This window comes from Malaclemys terrapin, chromosome 10 (genome assembly GCF_027887155.1).
Source record: "Malaclemys terrapin pileata isolate rMalTer1 chromosome 10, rMalTer1.hap1, whole genome shotgun sequence".
Lineage (NCBI taxonomy): Eukaryota > Metazoa > Chordata > Testudines > Emydidae > Malaclemys > Malaclemys terrapin.
The window spans coordinates 35,847,445-35,868,412 of NC_071514.1; the positions used below are offsets into that span (position 1 = coordinate 35,847,445).

Sequence of the window (20,968 nt, forward strand, 5' to 3'; positions counted from 1 at the left end):
AGCACTGTTGCTTGCAGTCCAAATCTAAAAATTAAACAAGCTCCAGTCCCTGTGTAGAAATGTTTTGATTCCTCTAGGCATATCAAACAAAGAAAGGAGAGCAAGGTGGGACTCTAAGCATAACTATTAGAGTCCAGTGTCCATGACCATGTTTCCAAAGTCACCATCTCCAATGGATGAGAGGAAAACTATATTTTTTCTTGCTTCTCCAATCCATCAGCTTAGGCTGTGGAATGAGATTGGCTTTATGGAAGAGACTGTGGAGACCACATAATTGTATCTCATAAAGATCCAAGCTATCTGTAAGAAAAAAGAAAATAGTCTTACATCTCCTGGATCCTGGAAATTGTGAGTTCTCCATGGAATAAAATCAAAAGAAAATTCCACCTGTGAAGAGGAGACAGAGGATGAATTTGAAAGGTGAATTGATACTTAAGAGAATCAATATAGAATTTGAGAGAAGAGAACTATATGGCAACTGGCATGGCGGTGATTCCACCTGCCAGACTTCACATGCGATGCATACAGCCGTGGTTCAGCTCAGTTTACAGACTGAACAGGGACAGTCTGGACAAATCCCTGTCACTGCCCACCAAGAGCAGGAACTCCCTGGACCGGTGGAAGAACCCAGCCAATGCATGCAAAGGGATTCCCTTTTTTCAGGCACCACCTTCGTCACTCCTTACCACCGATGCATCCCTCATAGGATGGGGCACGCATTTAAATAGCTTCGCAGCGCAAAGCAAATGGCCACTTTCAAAGATATCCTTGCATATCCATCTCCTTGAGTTGAGAGCAGTCAGGAACACCTATGCCCATTTCCTCCCGCTGATAACAGGATCACATATAAAGATCCTAATGGATAACATAGCCTGCATGTATTATATCAACCATCAGGGGGAAGCCAGATCACTCTCTCTCTGCATGGAGGCAATGAAATTGTGTAACTGGTGCATCTCTCACAATGTTACCTTATCCGTGGCTTACCTCCCAGGCACACAAAACATGATAGTGGACAAACGCAGTCACACATTCCCACACAACTACAAGTGGGAGATGCACCCATTAGTACTTCACAACTTATTCATACAGTGGGTAACATCATCGACAGATCTGTTCGCCACTTACCAGAACAAGAAGTGTCCACGATACTATTCCAGGGCAGGGGTCGGTCAGCACTCTCTGGGTGATGCCCTCCTCCTTCCATGGGACAAAGACCTTCTTTACTCCTTCCCTCCGTTTCCTCTTCCGCTGAAAGTCTGGCTGAAGATAAAGAGGGACAGCGCTCACATAATTCTGATTGCTCCCCACGGGGCCAAGACAGGCCTGGTACCCTTACCTGATGCAGCTCGCAATGTTTACCTGCAGAAATGGTCCAGGATTCAGATTTGGTGCACATCCCACCAGATCTCTCCAGTATCAGGAACTCTTCCACATGTTCTGGAATATACCCTGACCCTTAAAAAATCGAGGTTATCCCTGAGTTCTCTCAGGGTCCACCTAGCAGCTATTACAGCATTTCACCAAACCGTAGAACGGTACTCAGTGCTCTCGCACCCAACCACTAAAAGGTTCGTTAAGAGAATAACAAACCTCTTCCCTCAACCTCGACTTACTACCCCCTCGTGGGATCTAAACCTAGTGTTGAAAGGGCTGACTAGGCCCCCCTTCAAACCTATGGCTACCTGTTCACTAGCACACTGATCGATGAAAGCGGTCTTTCTGGTTGCAATTACCTCAGCTAGAATAGGGGAAATAGCAGCTCTGATGGTGCATCGCCCATACACAGTATTCTTCTCTGACAAGCTTACACTTAGGCCACATCCAAGGTTCATGCCTAAAGTGACCTCTTCGTTTCACATGAATCAGTCTATTCACCTTCCCACCTTCTCCCTCAAGCCTCACCAAGACAATAGGGAAGCCATACTGCATATCCTCCATGTCAGGAGAGCCTGTGCATTCTACCTTGATAGGACAAGGGCCTTCAGGAAGTTCCCTAGACTATTTCTCTCTATGGCAGAAAGATCTACGGGCCCAGCAATATCAGCTCAAAGACTCTCCAAGTGGGTCTCTAATGGCATCAAACAGTGCTGCCAGATTCATAACATGACCCCGCCGGACTCAGTCAGTACACATTCCATGAGATCCATCTCCTGCTCTGTCGCCTTCCTCAAGGAAGTCCCCATCTCTGAGATCTGCAGAGCAGCGACATGGGCATCAGTCCACACCTTCACAGAACATTATGCAATCAACAGGGACTCTGCCTCAGATGCCATCTTTAGCTCTGTCATCTGTGACTAACCCACCCCCAAAGTCCCAACCCTCCAAGGAGGGTACTGCTCGGGAGTCACCTAGAGTGGAGCACCCATAGGGGGACACATCTTGAAGAACCATCATTACGCCACAAGGTAACTTCTTTTATGTATACATAACATTCAGAGGATTCCAACTTTAATATTTTTTTTAAATTCTTGAGTACAAAGCATTCTTCTAAAGCATTTGAGATTCTCTTATGATTAAAAACTAGTTTGTTAATTGCCAGTTTGCTTCAATATAATCATCCAATGCTTGCTTCATGCCTGGTATGCATATGCTCATGTTGCTCTGCCATAGTACTTTATTGCAAAGGTTGCACAAGCTAAAAGGCTGGGTAATTTTATGCTCACTAATAACATTTTTAGCAATGTAAATGGAGATAATAAAGCCAATCTCACATTCCACAGTATAGGCTGTTTATCTGCTGTGGTGGATAAAGAATGTTTCCCTCCATATATAGCACTGCACAGTTAGCTAAGTGCATTATAGGAAACTTCCTTTGGCACATCAGATATTGGGCACTGCCCAGGTCAAGATGCTGGATTAGTTGGACTAGTGGTATCCAAGTCAATATGGCAAATTTTATGTTGATTTGTTTGAAAACTATCCATTCACACATCATAAATGTTATGTTGATTGATATTCAAATTCTTAGATTGACACATACATGAAATCTGGAAGGAATTCTGATGTCCAATATGAGTTTTGACATATGGAACCAAAAGCAGACAAGCAATTGTTTATTTCAGGGTGGGTTACGTCGCCATTTTCATTATAACATATAACAACATAGTTTCTCTTTCCAGAATATTTCTTACGTCATCTCTGAATTAGAGTCATATGTTGTCCAAGGATCACAAGAGATTTCTGTAACATACAGAAAATCTAGTGAGATCTTTAAATTGATCAAGGCTCTAATATCTGCACCCCCCTGATGCTCGCCCTAGAAAGTTATGTATACACCTGAAAAATGCATGCTAGATCTATAAAGTGTACATATACTAGCTGTGAAGGTTGTGGCATTTATAGTATAAATTATGAATGATTGAAATGAAGTGTATTTTAAGAGCTGATAGCTGAAAAGCAATGCAATGTACTCCTAATCCAGTAGCATTGCCTTGAGCTACTCTGAGGCCTCTTTTTAAACTCAGACATTAGCACAAAGCACACCTCTGACTGCAGGCATTTAAAGATCAACAGGGGCCAAAAAAGCTTTTAAGATCCAGTGAAACCAGGAAAACAACCATGTTCCCTTTCAGTGTCAGGTTAGATTGCCATCTTATGAGTGCAGCTATTTCAGGTACAGAGTGCTTAGTGGTTTGGGTCTTGTTGTGTGGAGAAAGTGTTCCACTGAAAACATCTGTTTCTTTCACCTGCAAACCACAATGTGCTGTGAAAAGGCAGGACTGTAGCCACAGGGACCCAAGGGGATGTGGGAAATCTGGCTCATAGGGATGAGCATGATGTTCTGAAACATGGTATCAGAAAGAACACTTAAAAGGAGAGGATGCTTTTAAAGCATCTGATAACCGCAAATTGGATAGATCAGATTGCTTTTAAGCTTGAAGTTCTTACTGGATGCTCTCGTTATGTTCATAATGGTAATCGTTCAGTTCTGCTCAAAATTGTGACAAAATATGTGTATATTTTGCAGTTACTGTAAAATTCTCATTGTTTTACCATAAGAGAATTAATTCTTGGGGGGGAAAAAATCAGTTGACAGTCAGCTACTGTACAGAAAACAGAACTTCTTTAGTGACTATAAAATGCACAGTACAGCTGGTGTTTTTCTGTTATTGCTCTCATTACATATTTTTCAGTCTAAAATCAGATGCAGATTTCATATGTGTTGTTACATACGATGGCCAGATCCTCTGCTGGAGTTCAGTCAAAGTCAATAGAGAACTTACACCCCCTGATGATTGGCCCTTAATTCGTTCTGAAAATAATTATCATTGCATAAATAAGGGGCCAGATCTTCAGCTGGTGTAAATCAGCATCACTCCATTGGCTTAATGGAGCGCTGTGAATTTATACCAGCTCAGGATCTAGCCCAACGACCCGTAGCATTTGGGATTGTTGTTTGATATCCCAAGCATTTCAAGCATTGTGCTGTTTTGAGGTGTAACTTCCATTGGTTTGATAAATTCTGGAACAGTCTCATGTTCTTTTGATTTATCAGGTGAATCAGTGTGGCATAGTGTAGTTTCTTTCCCCCACCTAAATTCCCTGTTCTGTTTATAGGAACTTACTGGGTACAGGTTAGCATTTTTATTAGTTAACTCTGTATCAGAGCCAACAAGCTGAACATCAAGAGTGAGGGAAAAGAGGCCAGAAACAGACTGAAACTTCCAGAGAGAAAGATGAAAAATCATCAAAATGGAGTGTGACAGCAGAACAGGTTTAAAAAAAAATTACAAGTGAAAAAAAGAGAACCCCAGAATTCCACCTGGTTAGCATTCCAGAATACTGAGAAAGGGGTTGAATTAAATAATAATACCCCTAAGCCAGAGCTAAGACTTGCAAGTCAAATCCCCAATGCCAGAGAAGCTTCTAGAGGTATTGATCACTCACAGATTAAGGGAACGGCTGCAGATTGGTAAGAAATGGTCAGCATGGATTCATAAGCGGGAGGTCATGATTAATAGAGAAACAATACAAGACAAGAGTACCACTGCTGTTCCAAAACCATAGTAAATCATCCCCTTTATAAAGAATAATCAGGTGGAAGGAGATTGCTCAGTAGTGCAACTTCAGACCTCAGATTTAGAATATTTATATTCCTTGGTATAAAAGGTTCAGAAGCCACCAGAACTGATACAAACTTTTGTCCTTTTAAAGCAGATCATATGAGTGTGTGGATCAAGTCTTATCTGCTCTGCGTGCACATTAAAAATCTCCTGGCATGTTTTATAGGAGTAAGGAGTTGCCATGATTAAAATTTACCCTCTTCCCCTGTTTTTGTTCTGTCAGCTGAGTGCTGCCCTCTGCCCCAAAAGTGGCTACATTTCAGTGTCACAGTAAGTATATGGCTTGCTTACCATTTCAGGAGCTGCAGATGACTAGCCCCTGTGAAAATGAGGCTGTTTATTTAGATGGCTAAATGAAAATTTAGGTGCCTAACTTTAGACAACCAAATTTGAGCATGTTGACCCCAAAGCTACATCATTCATCCATGGTGTAACCCCACTGAAGTAAGCAGAGCTGCTCCCTAGATGAATGAGGCCTCTATAGTCTAGACATTCTGAACAGTAATGTGACAAAACTGTAGAAAAAGGAAACACCCTTAATAATACATAATTCCTTGGATTTATTTTGCTGTGTTAACTGACTCTTTTTTTCAGCCATATATCAATGCACAGGAGTAACTATTCCCTAGCACAGTGTTTCCCAAACTTGGGACGCCGCTTGTGTAGGGAAAGCCCCTGGTGGGCCGGGCTGGTTTGTTTACCTGCCGTGTCCGCAGGTCCGGCCGATTGCGGCTCCCACAGCCTGCGGTTCGCTGCTCCAGGCCAATAGGAGCTGCTGGAAGTGGCGCGGGCCGAGGGACGTACTGGCTCTTTTGTTTAATCTTACGGGGAAGGATGACTTTTGTCTCTAAAACACAGGACTCGGAGCCAGGAGATATGTGTTCTACCCCCTGCTGCTGCCTGTGTGACCTTGGGCAAACTTGTCTTGGTTTCTCCAGGTCTATAAACGGGGGATAATAATATGCAGCTATTCCCCAGATGTGCTGTGCTTATTGTTGTTTGTAATGCACTTTGAGATCCTTGAATGCAAATCTATAGTACACCTCTACCCCGATATAACACGACCCGATATAACATGAATTCAGCTATAACGTGGTAAAGCAGCGCTCTGGGGGGCAGGGCTGCGCACTCCGGCGGATCAGCGTGTCTGGCTCCGACACGCTGCTCTGAGCAGGGTGTTAAGGATGGGAGGCGGGCAGGAGGGGGGTGGGCAAGCGGGCTGAGGAGGCGAATGGGGAGATGAGCGGCAGGCAGGTGGGGGGTGAGGAGGCGGGCGGGTGGGAAGACAATGAGCAGGAGAGCGGCGGTCGGGCGGATGCAGGGAGTCGCATCGGACAGACGGTGAGGAGACTAGCGGGGCAGGCCGGCGGGTAGGTGAGGTGAGGAGGTGAGCGGTGGGCGGGTAGGTGGGGTGAGGAGGTGAGCAGCAGGCAGGCGGGCGGGAGCGCTGGGCAGATGGTGAGAAGACTAGCGGGGAGGCTGATTTGTCCCAGGCCCCGCACCCCTCTAGGGATGGCTCCGACACGCTGCTCTGAGCGGCGTGTTAAGGGTGCCAGGCCGTGGCCGAGGGGTTGGGTAAGGGGCAGAGGGTCTCGGGGGGCGGTCAGGGGACAAGAAGCCTTCCCTACCATGTATAACACGGTTTCACCTATAACGCAGGACGATTTTTTGGCTCCCGAGGACTGCATTATATCGGGGTAGAGGTGTGGTGCAAACCACAATTTTATAGCTTACACTTTCAGATTAATTACAGTGGCTTTGGATGTAAGCCTTTTCAGTAAGGAGATGATTAGCAGCACACAGACAATAGGGAGTGAACCCTACAGAGTTAAACATCCAAACAATTTAGGATCCCTGGAGAGTCAAGCTCCAGACTGAACATTATTGTCACTTTAAATCAATAAACATTGATTGGAAAGAGTGGCATTAATTCTACTTTGTGCTGAGAAATTTCCCAGTCTATCTCATTTAAATGATGGGGTTGCCATTCTTCATATCAGAAGGCTTGAATTAGGTGAATAACAATTTTAGAATTTGGATCAGGAAACTTGTGTTTTGTCTTTCTATTATCCCTTCTTAGAAGTCTTCCATTTGCTACCATATAAAGAAACTTAAAAAGTGCTCAGTGAGGAACTGGTCCCAAAATCTTTATCCAGGCCAAACTCCCATTTACCTTTTGTGCCCGAGTCGGGGCTGCAAGATCAGGCTTGTTGTGAGACTGCTTCCAAAGACACCATTGCATATCTAAAAGCAGCTTATAACCTCATAATGTGTGTCATCAAAGGCCTGGTCCACACTAACCCCCCACTTCGAACTAAGATACACAACTTCAGCTACGTGAATAACGTAGCTGAAGTCGAAGTACCTTAGTTCGAACTTACCGCAGGTCCAGACACGGCAGGCAGGCTCCCCCATCGACTCCGCGTACTCCTCTCACGGAGCAGGAGTACCGGCGTCAATGGCGAGCACTTCCGGGATCGATCCGGGATCGATTTATCGCGTCTAGACAAGACGCAATAAATCGATCCCAGAAGATCGATTGCTTACCGCCAGAGCCGAAGGTAAGTATAGACTATCCAAAGACACAATGAATGGGGCTAAGGTAAATGATGCAGGAGAGTATCGCATAGTATGGTATTTCAATCACATGGATTAGAAAAAATAATCAAATGGCTTTCTAATGGCATTCCCTCTTACTCTTCCAGAGGCCATGATCAAGGATGATATGAACAACTACATCAGTCAATATTACAATGAGCCCAGCAGTGGTGAGTTTTCTTTAAAGATTTAGATTTAAACTGAATTTCAGAGTATCAGACATGTGTAACTGCTGTATTGCACTGAATGACATAGAAAAAGCAAGACTGAGCAATTAAGTAGATCAACCTGGGGAATTAAACCAATCTCTAAACCTATCATGTTTTCCATGAAAGTTTATATCAAGGTGATAGTCTCTAAAGGATAAGGGACCTGATCTTGCTCCCACTGAAGTCAACCATAATGGTTTCAAGATCCAGGGGTGCATTTTTCCTAGAGTAAGTTATACAGTCAATAGAGTGGTTCAAATGGCCATGGAAAAGAAACCTAGGGAGGAAATAAATGAAGAGAAAATCAATTGGAAGTTAACTTAGACAAACCCCTTGCTGGGAACCTTTTAGAAAGGTTAAACTGAATGAATGAAGGAAAAGAAAACTCAACGCCAAACAACATTGACTTGTGAGCAGTAGCACTGCATCATACTTCAAATGGATTTCTTTATTTTGAGTTGAATTGTAGCCACTAAAGGGTCATAAGATATCATTTTGCACTGCACTGAACGGCTTTCATACACGAAGACGCAGTAGTTTGGATTTTAAAAGATATGCAATAAAGCAAATAGTCAAAGCAGTTCACTTGACTCTGTGCAAATTTGGTTAACAAAAATATCACCGCTTATGTGGCATTTTTATGTTCCACTTAAAAATATTTACTCCCAAATGTATTTAAAAATAATCAGGAGTATATCAGCTCCATATATGCCTTCCTGTGTCATTGTGACCACAGATTCTATTATGGGACATTTGCAAATATAGCATTTTTTAGATACACACATTTAGACTGTAAGCTCTTTGGGGCAGGGCTGTCTTTGTTTGTTCTGTGTTTGTTCCCCACCCAGCACAATGTGGTCCTGTTGTATTACTAGGGCTCCTAGGCACTACGGAAAATACAAATAAAATAATTATATTTCTAGGAATGTCATCAGCTCTCTCCACTTACCGAACAATTGTATGGGAAAATGTGCTGTCGAGACGATCGTCACACATTTCAGAGGCAGGCCATTTTCAATTGACATTTCTATTATTTTACTTACAGACAGTGGAGTTCCTGAAGCTGGTATTTGTGTCATTACCACAACGGCCATTGACGTGCACCACCCCAACATATCTTCTGACCTGTTCACAGTGGAAGTGCCCATGAAGATAGGAAGTAATGGAACTTCTGCTAGTGTCACATCAGGCAGTGCCTCCAGATCTACAGACAGCTCTGTAACCAGAGCCCAGAGTGACAGCAGCCAAACCTTTGGCTCTTCCACAGACTGCAGTACCACCCGGGAGGAACCCTCTGAATACTGCCCTTTAGACAGGGCTGGGAATGCAAAACATGATCAAATCGATTCTGCAAGGCATAGGGTCAGCAATGCAGTAGTTCAGGAACTGTTATCATCGTTGTCAGAGGATTCTTGCTTGACACAAAAAGGCTTAGATCCAGTCAACCTTAAATTGCCTAGTCCAGCAGGGTCCACCAAAGCCAGTCCTGAGCTAGAACATAGAGTGAACATTTACAACAAGAAGAACCAAGAGAGCTTTGATGTGCTCCAGATTAAGCCAGTTATTCACCTTCAGCAAACTGCCTCGGTGATCAATGAAAAGTACAAATCTTTGGAATCCAAAGAGCAAAAGATGAATAGGGTCCCAGATTCATAGTTCTCCACAGTGGTAGGAAAAGACGAGACATTCTAGAGCTTTAATGGCACCCTCAGAACAATTGCTGGCTGGATATCTTGCTCCTTGCGTGGTTTGAATGAATTGAATATTCATAAAATGCATGAGTTCTGAGAGCCAACATGAATCCATGACATTTCTAGCTTCAGAGGTCCTCAGGCCAAGCCCTGGATGAAGAGAAAACATTCTATATTACAAAACAATGACCTCAAAGATGTACATATTCTTAATCTTGGTTTTGTGAGGTTTTTTTAAAAATACAACAACAATTTTTATGGAACTCTGAACAGCCTTCTATCAGGTCAAGCTTCAGCAGGGTATGGTACATGCAAATGTAAATTTCTCCTTCTACGATTTCTTACTGTCCCTTTGTACATGACGACAGTTGTAAACCCCTTTGTACAAATTCTGGAATTATTTTTGTTCTTCCCAAAATCTTTTTTCAAGGAGCACTTTGGGTGAGGCAGATTAAAGGGAAAAAGTGTGATCTGTTTTTATTTTAGCATGAGCTCTTTAAAAACAATATTTTGGAAAAGAAAATATCGTTTTCACTTCCAAGTCAACACGAGTGAAAAATGGACATTTTGCAAATTCAATTTTAATTAAAAAAAACAAACAAAATAGATGTTCATTCAGTGTTTTTATTCATAGATTTAGAGCTAGGCTAGATTCATGAGATTATTACTGTGGCTTTAAATCTTCCATTTTGGAAAATATTTTAATCTCATTTACATTTGAATCAGAGTTTAATGAAGTAGTACATTGAAGTCACTTGAATGTACAGTGACTATTGAAAGTGGACACAAACTTTTGTTATAATCACAAGAACTTTTAAGACAGTTCAGCTACTTAAGATGATTTGAAAGTTAACGCTAAGGTTCTCCTCTAACCTAGTAGTACCTAGCAGTAGGTGTAAGGCCTTTGCTCAATACGACGCACGAGTTTATGCCAAGGTAGATGGTCAGCTGCGTGCTCAGCTCATGTCCAGGGATAAGTTAGGAGAGCCAGAAGGCTGCTTGCTGTAACCTGTGCTGCCTGCTAATAGCCTCAAGGGCCCAGTATGGAGGCCAGACCTCTTTTCCCCAGCTGCATACCGCCTAAAGACCACAGGGAGAGGGATGGCATAAGGACCAGTACACCAGTTGTATGCCACTAGCAGAGCCCCCTGCAGTGGGGTCATCCTCCCATGGCCAGCTGTTATTTATTATTATTTCATGCCAAATTTAAGACTTATTTGCACCAGTGGTGCGACCCAAAGCAACCACAGTACGGCTCAAAGTATGGGGCGTTGAGTTTGTTTCTATTTATTTATTGTTGAATTATTTACAATTTACAGAACAGATCCAGTGAAAATCCATGTGCTTTTCTGTCCATTTTAGGTACTGCGCTGGTTTTATGGGAAGATGTATTGATCAAATCCACCTTTACAAGTATTAGGGGCCCAACTGTCCTAGCAAAAACACATATGCAGCTCCTAGGGTTTCAGTGGAAGTTACCCATGCACTGTCAGGGACAATCAGGCCCTAGAAGACTTGCCCATATGTGAAAATTGGGCATTATCAAAGGAAACGATTGGTTAATATCTCAGGAAATTATCCATTTTACAGTCTACTTGCAAGTATTTCAGCTGTAGGTTGGGATAAGAACATCGGACCTGCCATTAGCAGGTCACACCAATGGTACATTAGTCCAATAGCCTGTTTCCACCAGTGGCCAGTGATGGGTGATTCAAAGGAAGGAGTAAAACCTGCACAGTTCTCCTAATTGTGTATCACTGTACCATGAAGAGGAAGGAGACTTTCTGACCTCAGCTAGTGATCCGCTTATGTTCCCTAGCTAGCAAAACTGCTGCTGCTGTTTTTAGTCATATAAAGTTTTATGAAACTTTTGCATCCATAATATTTTGCATCATGGAGTTGCATTGTAAGTGATATCCATGTTCTAGTTTTAATTTGCTGCATCCTAATTTCAGTGAGTGCCCCCTTATTCTTTTGTTAGATGGCTGTCTGTAAAACAAATTCACAAAATGCAACTGTTTCTGCTCACAAGACTAAGTGGACAGTAAAGGCCAGTTTTTCAGGAGTGCTCATCATTCACAATTGGGACCAGGTTTTCAAAAGAGCACAGCTGCTCTGTAGGCACCTGAATGGGAGCTGCTGGGTGATAAGTACCTCTGAAAATGGCTATAAATGGGGTCAGTCAAAAAGCTCCCCAACAGAAAAGGCACAACTGCTTTCCTTTTTTTTAAAAAAAGCCAGAGACCCTTGCAAGGTAGTCAAATGCAATTTTTTGTGTTTTTTAACTGAGGTATGTGATGTCTGGTTTTAATGAAAAGCCACATATTGTCCTACTATTTGCTAGATTGATACATTTCTCCACCATCTAATTCCCCAAACTTGTACCTGCTTCCCTAGGGAATGTTAAAAAGGAGATATGAGTTTCTATAAGGTTCCCCTTCAAAGTTGCTCTACCCTGGATCAATCTACAAATGCCTCATTTATATATTTGGACAATAACTGCTTATTCATTTGCATTTTGCTGAGTCTTGTGGTGAGTGGGTGGAATGAGCGTCCAAGTGAAGTGGTTAAAGTCAAGTACTAATATATTTAAACAAAAATTGGATGACTGTGTGGAATTTGATAGATTGAAGGGGATCGTTAGTTCTGTGCTTGGGAGAAGCCAACTCCCTTCCTGGGGACTGGAGGGAATTTTGCATTGATCATTCTTTTTCCACAGATCAGCAATGGATTTTTTCCTTTACATGGGAGCATTTTGCCTTTCAATGACACACCCAGCTTTTAAAAGTATCCAGTCAAACACTGATGTTGTCAAACTCCTTCCAGGCATGCAACGTTCCTGGCTGGTGTTTGGTACTGTACAGCTGTGTAACTAGTTTTTAAAAAGCCAAGGCAAACACTTAATCATGTGCTTAATTTTATTGCTGTTAATAACAAAGCTCTAGTACTACTCTCGGTAGTAAAGTTAAGCTCATGCATAAGTGTTTGCAGGATCAGGACTGAAGAATTCATTTTTATCAAATTGCGAAGTATGTTAACACAGTGAAATGTGCATAAAACATACTTCTGTAGTCCATACACGCTGTGGGTATTTGTCATTTACATAGATAAGTGGCCAGTCTTAAATTCCCTCTAAGCTGCGCAGTTGCACAGCAGGCTATAAAGGGCCGCAGCAGCAGAGGCTTGGAGAGGAGAGGTAGGGGATAGGCGGGGACTAGGAAGGGGAGCAAACTGGGGTGTGCAGAGCTGCCGGGGGCCTCTCCCCTTGCTCCAGGAGCTTGCTCGCTGCTGCCGGCGGGGAGAGAGGGGCCCCTCCCCCAGAGCTTGCTGCTGCCAGCAGGGAGAGGGCTGGGGGGAGTTCTCTGGCCCCAGGCCCAGGGCAGCCTGCCTGCACCCCCCAGCTGGAGCCCTCACCCCCGCCAGCTCAATGCTCTGCCCCAGCCCTTGAGTCCCCTACCACCCAACTGAACCCCTCATTCCCGGCCCACCCCGGAGCCCTCACCTCAAGACGGAGACCTCACCCGCCGCACCCCCAACCCTCTGCTACAGCCCTGAACCCCTCATCCCTGGCCCCACCCCAGAGCCCACACCCCCAGCCGCAGCCCTCACCCCACCCCGCATCCCAACCTCTGCCCTAGCCCTGAGCCTCCTCCCACACTCAGAACCCTTCCCCCCCATTAATTTTGTTATGTGTACCCATATGGAGGTGATTTGTCACACATCACCTCCATATGGGGCACATAACAAAATTCAGATGTGGAGGAGTTTTTTTCCACACATGAGTGGGAAAAATTAGAGGGAACACTGGCAGCCACTGCATTAAATAAGTTTATGAAGGTCAGTGTATACCTTGCAAGGTAAGTGTGATATGTTGAAATGACAATACTAATAGTAATCTGTACTCATTTTCTGTTGTGCCACAGAGGGAAAAGGCTGGGAGAAAGCATGGGGGGAAAGGAAGTGATACTGACAAGCCAGCTGACCTGTCACCAGATCTTGATTTAATGTGGGTATAATTGGAAGAGATGAGGTTTAAGTTTCCAATATCATAATTTAATGAGAGAATCGAACTTCAGGGTGGTAGAAGGCTATATCCACTAAGGTTAACGTCTGTTCAGCGTACAGCACTAAAAATGGCTGCCCATTCTTACATACAACACGCAGATCTTATTCAATTTAAATGTTAAGGTATCACAGCCAATGGGGGCAGAATAAAAACATTTGGAGTTATTTCTTCCATTTTCCTCACTGCCCATTATTAGGATCCTCAGAGGCTGTTGTGTAAACTAAAGAGCAGCAGGCTGTGGGAGTCATAAAGCACATCATAAAGAAAGCTCAAGTTCCAATATTACTTGAAACTAACTAACCCCTGCTTCTTGCATCTTAACTGCTAAGGCAATATGGCAGGCAGCATCAGCTCGCAGGTCTCCATCTGCCCATTACCAACCAACGCCTCCGAAAATTAGCTGGGCCACAAAAGCTGTTTGTTGATCTTCATGCGCCACAGAAATTGAATTAAAAAACCAAAGAGCTCAACTCATTTGGCTTGAGAGCTCATGATAATGGTAAGCCCTCCGTCACCTCCGAAAGCTGCTGTTACTTGAAAACATCTGCCTCATTCTTGCATTTGGACCTATATTACCTGGCCTGTTACACAAAGGATTTTTTGTTTTATTTTAAGCATTTTGGTCAAATTATTTTGTTCTCATGACCTGGATCCTTTGTTTTTAAGTTACTTGCTGACAGACAGGCGAGTTCATTGTCTGGGATCAGCCAAGGAGAGCCTCATTCTCTGCTGACATCACCCCACCTTTCCCACACCCACACCCAGGCCGCCCAACAGGGTCAAGTTAGTTCACAGTTCTTCTGCCTTTTCCCTGCATATAATTATATATAAGGGATGCTGCCCCCCCCCCCAGAATAATAGAAGACAAACCAGGGAAAGCAATAACACATAACAATGTCTACAAACCAGAGGAACAATGTTAATAGTTCTAGTCATTGGGGTGTAACTGTATTAGAGATCATGCTCCTGAGATGTGCTAATCACACTGTATAGCAGTCCCAGGGTTAATTCACCCAGTTGTGATTTGATATTGGCCAAATCTGAGAAGAGAATATGATCTTATGTGTTCTACATTATGCTCTGCAATGCACATCCATTGTAGTGATTCTATGGACCAAGTAAGAAGCCAGAATTTGCGGCTGACAAATGAATTCATGTCCTTACTGTTGTTTCAGTATATATGTATTTTTGTGTTCCCCACCCCCCCACCCCACGATGTGATCGTACTGCCTTGCAAGTCAGAAACTACGTGTAACAGACAACAGACACATGGAATGCCTGGGTACCAAGGGAGCTGTTTCTCACAGCAACAAACCACATGAAAGCTCTCAGAACGTCAGCTCCTCCTTATGTGAATTGGTTGCAGCTCCCAGACTGCAGGTAGTAAAGGCAAGTACCTAGTTTGTTGCTAAGATTACTCCTAAGATCCTACCTTACCTCCGTTTGGCTTCTCAAATGCATGAGCACACCAGCACTTTTTATCTTAAGAATTTTGGAATGTATTTAATGTTTATAAAAGTTGGGGATTAATAGTGAGAGCCACATCCAGTGCAGATAGAGCCCAAGATTCCCCATTCTGCCTTACCAGGACACCTCAGGCATGACTTGAAACATCTCTGATATTCCAGTGCGGAGGGTGGCGGAGCGTTAAGCAGCGGCTGCCAGTTTGAAGTTCAAATCAACGTTGTTATTAACAGCATTGCAGATGCAGAAGAGAATCATTGGGAAAAGCAAGGCCTCAACTGCCTCTGTGACATCTGTCCCGCCACACCCCAAACCTATTTTTGCTGCACTTGCTGATACCTGTGCAGCATCAATGCTAGTAGTTCCAACAGCAAGCGGCATTGTGTAATGTTCTGGTCATGTGGCTTCATGAAGGTATGAGGCTGGTGAAGGGGAGGCCAGACCCAAGCTCTTCCTCTCTCAGGGTGCAAGTTTGGTCCTGATCTGAGTTCCACGGACGACAAGGGGTATTGGAGCAGTCCCTAAGAACATCTTGCCAGTCAGCCCTACTAAAGATTTGTTTTCCAGAGACCATGTTTTGAATTCTCCCACCTACCCAGAAGTTAGGTTGATTTTGTTTGGGAAGGAAAATACTGGAGGGGGGTGTTCCTGGGGCAACCTAGCTACATGGGGTTCAAGTAATTTTTCAGAGCTGTATACAGGCAGCTCTATGCTCATCATCAGTGGAGCTCCCTGTACTCTGTTTGTTCTATGTTGTGTTTAACCAGTAGGTGAGTCCTTCCTTTCTCTGCTTCTTGGTCCCCTAGCACTGATACATGTAGCAATCCTGGTAGTCTGGAATGTCTACGTTAGTGAAAGTTACAAGCATAAGGTTGCAAAGGAAGTGGCAGGAACTATTTACAGCTGAAGGCTCAGCCAAACATGAGTCAAAATAACTTGCTATCATTTAGTGCCTCATTGTGCTAGGGGGCTGTACAAACATATAGGAAATGACAGTCCTTGCCCCAAAGAGCGCAGAATCCAAAAGACAAGACATGGGTGACACAAACAGGTTAAAGGGTGGGGAAGGGGAAAGGATGCGGTTACAAAAAGAACAGACTGTTTTAGCTCAGACAGGGATGTGCCCAGTCCTAGAGAGGTTAGCTTTTCCTCTGCCTTTATTGTTGTTAGGTTCTGTATATGTCACCGACAAGAAAAGGATACATTTTGGGGAGGGGCTCAGGGAGCAAATGAGCTGGGGGATGGGGGCAATGTTAGGGCTCAGCACAAGGTTCAGTGAGGAAAGAGCTAGAATGACAAGAGATGTGCCGGAGCCAGTCAGGCAGAAGGGACAAACCGGCGACGGCTGGGGACACAGACCAGTGCAGTTTCTCTGTGCGTTAGGCCAGATTTACCTCCTCCTGTCTCCAATGGTCATTATTTTTTTGTACAGAAGCTGAAGGGCCCTGCTTCTGTATCCCTGTCCAGAGGCCACAGCATGCACTTCACTTCCTGCGGCTTTTGGCTGGCATCTCTGCTAACATCCAGCAGTGAAGTGCGGCTAATAACCAGGGCTCAGACAGGCAAATGCACAACACAGAGCTTCAAAAGAAGGGGAAATAAAATAAAATGACAAAGAGCAAAATCTCTCCTGGCTGCAGCTAAGAATGTACAGTCCCAGCCACTATTAGGTTAGCTTATACCACAACTTGTGCCTCTTCTCCCTTCAGGACTCCCAAAGCCTTTGTCACTGCTCATGCAACTTCTTTCCTGATAACTGCTAACAGTCCACCTGTGACTCAGTTAATTCCAGCCTCTGCCCAAGACTGTGATTTGCAGGAAGTGGCTGTTTGCAGCTCAGCTCCCTTGGTGAATGGAAAGAGACTGCTCCTGCTCCTTTCCCAGGCAGCCTAGTGCTAGTGCCTCTAACAAAATGGACTAGGACAAATGGAGAGGGGAAAAAGGAAACCCTTTAAAAAGCAGGAAGGACTGGATTCCTCTTTGCTGTGGGACATAAAGGGAACAGCACAGTGATTTATGGAAGAGAAGAACTAACAAGTAACTCTGTCACTCACCATATTCCATTCATGTGCCTCTTCACAATAGCTAGTGGGAAGTTTTATGGAGATTTCAGAGGTCTATGGCCTCTCTCCTTTCATACTGAGCTAGTGCCTCTGTCCCACCACTGGGGTGTGGGGGAAGGGTTGCGGAATAACACTCGAGCATTAGATCTGTGCATGCAATTCACAGTCCTTGTGTGAATTGTACTACAAAGTGACTAGCATGTAATAGTGAATAACACAACCTCTGGCATCGCCGTAGTCTGTGTGCTGAGAGCGGAGGAATGGTGAGACTTGGGAGTCTTGGATTCCATCCCAGCCTTTGGCAGGAAATGTGCTCTGGTGGACACAGACTTCCTGCCCATTTCCTGCAGCCTGGTCCCTTTTGACTTATCCCAGCACACTCGGTTCTCCACCCCACGCTCCTCGTCCAGTCTTCTTATATAGTCCTTGTCTCCCCTCTAGGGGTCTCCTCCCCCAGTGCTCATTCTCTCCCCCAACCCCTCATCCAGTCCCAAACTCTTGGTCCAGCCACTGCCAGTTTTCCCTCCCACCCCAACTCCTTGCATCCAGTCTCCTTGCCCAGCCAGTGCCAGTCCCTGATCCTCCTCCTGGTTCCTCATCTGATCTGTATATCTTCCCCACTGCTCTCAAGCTGGAGCCCAGACTGCGCCTCCATCCCAAGGCTCCTCATCCAGTCTCAGTCTCTCCCCCACCATCTCCCTGGCTTCTCATCCCAGGCTCTTTGCACGGCCAGTCCCAGCTCTCTCCCCATACCCCAGCTCCTTGTCAGATCTCTCCTCCCTCCCTGCTGCCCCTGTTCGCTCCTCTCCCCCACTGTTTCCTAGTCCCAGTCTCCTTGGCCAGCCAGTGCAAAGCCTCCTCCCCCTCCCCCTCCCCCAAAAGCTCCTCATCCAATCTCACTGGTTTTCCTCCCCACACATCTTCCCCATCCCCCACAACCATCTGGCTCCCAGTCCAGGTCTCCCACTCTCTCCCGAGCCCCAATCTCCCCTTCCCAACTCTCAGTCACAGTCTCACCCGCCTCCAGATCCAGTTTCACCAGGCTCCCAGTGTTCTCCTTTCCCTCCCAACACTTCAGCTTTTGTATACTCTACATTCAAGTCAGGTGGCTTCTTTTTCCGCCCTGCTTGGGTGACAGCAGGGGTCATTGAGCGCACAGGAGAGCCAGACTCACTGTTCCACTGCCTGGCCTCACCCCAGCCCAGAGTAGCAATTACAGCACATCAGGCTTCGCCGTTGTTGCCCTGGGCTGGAGCATGCTTGTTTGCGCTGTAGAGGTGACGAAAGCCAGACTGGTCAGACTCAGCACTAAAATCGGTGAGAGGCTTCAGTGTGCTAGTGAGGATAGACTCTCTGGTGATATTAGCTGCTAAAATCAAAGTTGCAGTTTATTTTAAACTTGGTCACATTGGGCAGATTTTCGTGGGGATGACAAAAGACACCCTCTGTCTAAATACAAGGCCTGATACAAAGAAAAACTCTCCCCCTCCCTCCCCACCACCACTAAATTTCAAGTCCCAGCTTCAAAGCACGGGAGGGAAGGAGGGGGAGAGTTTTTCTTTGCCACTAATCTGGGCAAAACAATGTATTGTTTTCTGCCCACCTTCTTAGAAACAGCTGAACCATTTTGACTGAAATTAAAAATTATTATTATTATTCAGCCTGAGGTAGGCACCTAGCATGGTGAATTTCAACCCAAAGTTGTTAGCAACTGAAAACAGGGTCTTATATTGGGAAGTGTCAAGCAACCTTAACAACAAAGGTCTAGCAGCCTGATCTATAATACACCCTGGCCTCTGGTTTGAAGTTCTGCTCCATATGAAGCTACTGCTGCAGCAGAGAGCAGGCAGAAATAGGATCTTTTTAAAATGAAGTGAAATTGGAAAAGAGCTGGAGGAGGAAGAGAACTGGCCCGTGCTCGTATACATTATGCACGCTAAGACCATGCTCTAATCAGAGTGGAGCTGGTAATGAAACCAAATCTCGGCCCCACGTTTTCTGCCACAGCAGGGAGTATTAATTTAGGTGCTAAGGCACTAGAACTCCCCTGTTAGATATTGCCAGTGGGTGGAAAATTCAACTGTGCTGAATTTTTGCCATTCACTCCTGGTCTGAAATGTTTGCCGGTGCCTCTCCCCTGCATACTGCACTAAGTGATTGTTTCATGCTGTGTAGCTTGAAGTCAGCTGTGAGATGGAACTCTTTGGAAAGCCACCTGGGCCTGAAGACAAACAGCAACTGCATTGCACCGGAGGGCAGGACTAGTTTAATACAAAGCAATGCAATCAGGGAAGCACAGGTGCAGCAGCAGCTTCAAGTGCCACAAAGGCCGTTGAGATGCAAGGCTCCTTCCCTTCTGCCACCATGTTTCCGTTTTGGCTTTAAGCAGTCAGTATAAAATGATGGGTTTTGGCTTCCTAGGTTTCAGTGCAGGGAGCAGGGACAGTTGGAATTGGCGTCTGGCAAATATTTAATCTAATTAGCTCCAGAGCTGATTGAACGTCTGTTGTTGAAATTTATTGTTGGTCGTGGAAGAGACTGTTGGCAGGGCTTTATGCAGTAGCACTCTGTTCCCATCCTGTACACAATCTGTCTGATCACTCTGGGCATGGGGGAAATGAAGCCGAAGGGTCTCCCCCTTCCTAATGTATTTTGCATGGATTTCACATTAGCCACAGGCCTCTCCCCCTGCCAGTGCCCTGAGATGGGAACCCAATGTGTTGGATACAAAATAGTCATTGATGCAGGAAACGTGACATGCTGTGGGATTTACCCCATTACTGTAAATAACTTTCTGTAATGATTTTCAGCTGTACAATGGAGGGGGCACCAAATGTGTGTGAATCATAGACAACGTGGGACCAAGTGAGTGCTGTCCTTTGAAGTGACAGACGGGTCAGAGGGATGCACTCTAGAGCAACCAAATGGGCAAGGAGGCTGAACTACCCTGTCTCACCCTTGGGCTGAGACAGGGTAGTTCAGCCTCCTTGCCCATTCGGTTTTCTGCTACAGCTACCGCCAACCATGCCTGTAGCAATACCATAGCTGCCTCTCCTCTGGGGCTTGGCCTGCCACTGTCAACCAGCCACCAGAGGGTAATGACTCATTTGAAGTAGTCACCGAGAAGTGAGAAGCCCTAGATCCCCTTCCCAACAGTGCTAGCTGAATGGAAAAGTACAAACAGGAGGTAGTAACAGACAGTGCAGTAAAATGTGAGGATTGCTTTGGAGTCTGCCAGCTCTTAAATGTGTCTAAGCTAAGCACCCCATGCCTAGCCAGTACTGAAATGGGCATCTTCTGAAGAAAACCTAGCTGCAGCCCACCAGTACTGAATTACACCCCAGCTTATGTGACTAGAGATATGATCCACTGAACGAAATATAATACCAACAGCCTGACCCCTTCCTGATGAGTAACAAGCTCATGGGACTTTTTGGTAAAAGGATGGTTCCTATGCGAGAGCTGGCCAGCATCTAGTTCTCCATTCGCCCTACCTAAATTCCTGTGTTTGGGAGAGGGCTGTAGGTAGGAGATTAGGGGGTGGGGGAACAATCGAGTGTGTCTGCCTTGCCCATTGTGCTTTGTTATGGTTTATGACTCATTAATATCCAGCCCTCTCCACTCTGGCCTTTTTCTTCACAAATGCCTTCATAGCCACCTTTGCCTTCAGAAGAGGCCCATGTTGTGCCCTGTACTGCCAAGCTCCTTTCTTATAGGCCCTTGCACACCTTTTCCTCTACCCCCCTCTCCCCCTCCCTTGGTGCTGTCATTTGCCCAGCTTCTCTTTGGCACCCAACTCTTCTTGGTTCAG

The 20,968-nt window shown here is 45.0% G+C and overlaps 2 protein-coding genes across 7 annotated transcripts in view; both read left to right on the forward strand.

Moving 5' to 3' along the window:
- The window catches only part of TMEM266 (transmembrane protein 266), a 120,019-nt gene extending 109,857 nt beyond the window's left edge, over positions 1 to 10,162 (forward strand). For all 6 annotated transcript variants that reach the window (XM_054041512.1, XM_054041515.1, XM_054041513.1 and 3 more), the window contains 2 exons: positions 7,772 to 7,834; positions 8,919 to 10,162. In XM_054041512.1, the coding sequence (XP_053897487.1) occupies positions 7,772 to 7,834; positions 8,919 to 9,529 (674 nt within the window). In that variant the 3' untranslated portion in view covers positions 9,530 to 10,162. The remainder of the gene's footprint in view (positions 1 to 7,771; positions 7,835 to 8,918) is intronic.
- On the forward strand, positions 291 to 5,233 carry LOC128844114 (uncharacterized). The gene is made up of 2 exons (XM_054041518.1): positions 291 to 3,066; positions 5,158 to 5,233. The coding sequence occupies exon 1, from the start codon at positions 472 to 474 to the stop codon at positions 1,702 to 1,704; it is 1,233 nt and encodes a 410-aa protein (XP_053897493.1). The 5' UTR covers positions 291 to 471; the 3' UTR covers positions 1,705 to 3,066; positions 5,158 to 5,233.
- Positions 10,163 to 20,968: the final 10,806 nt, after the last annotated feature.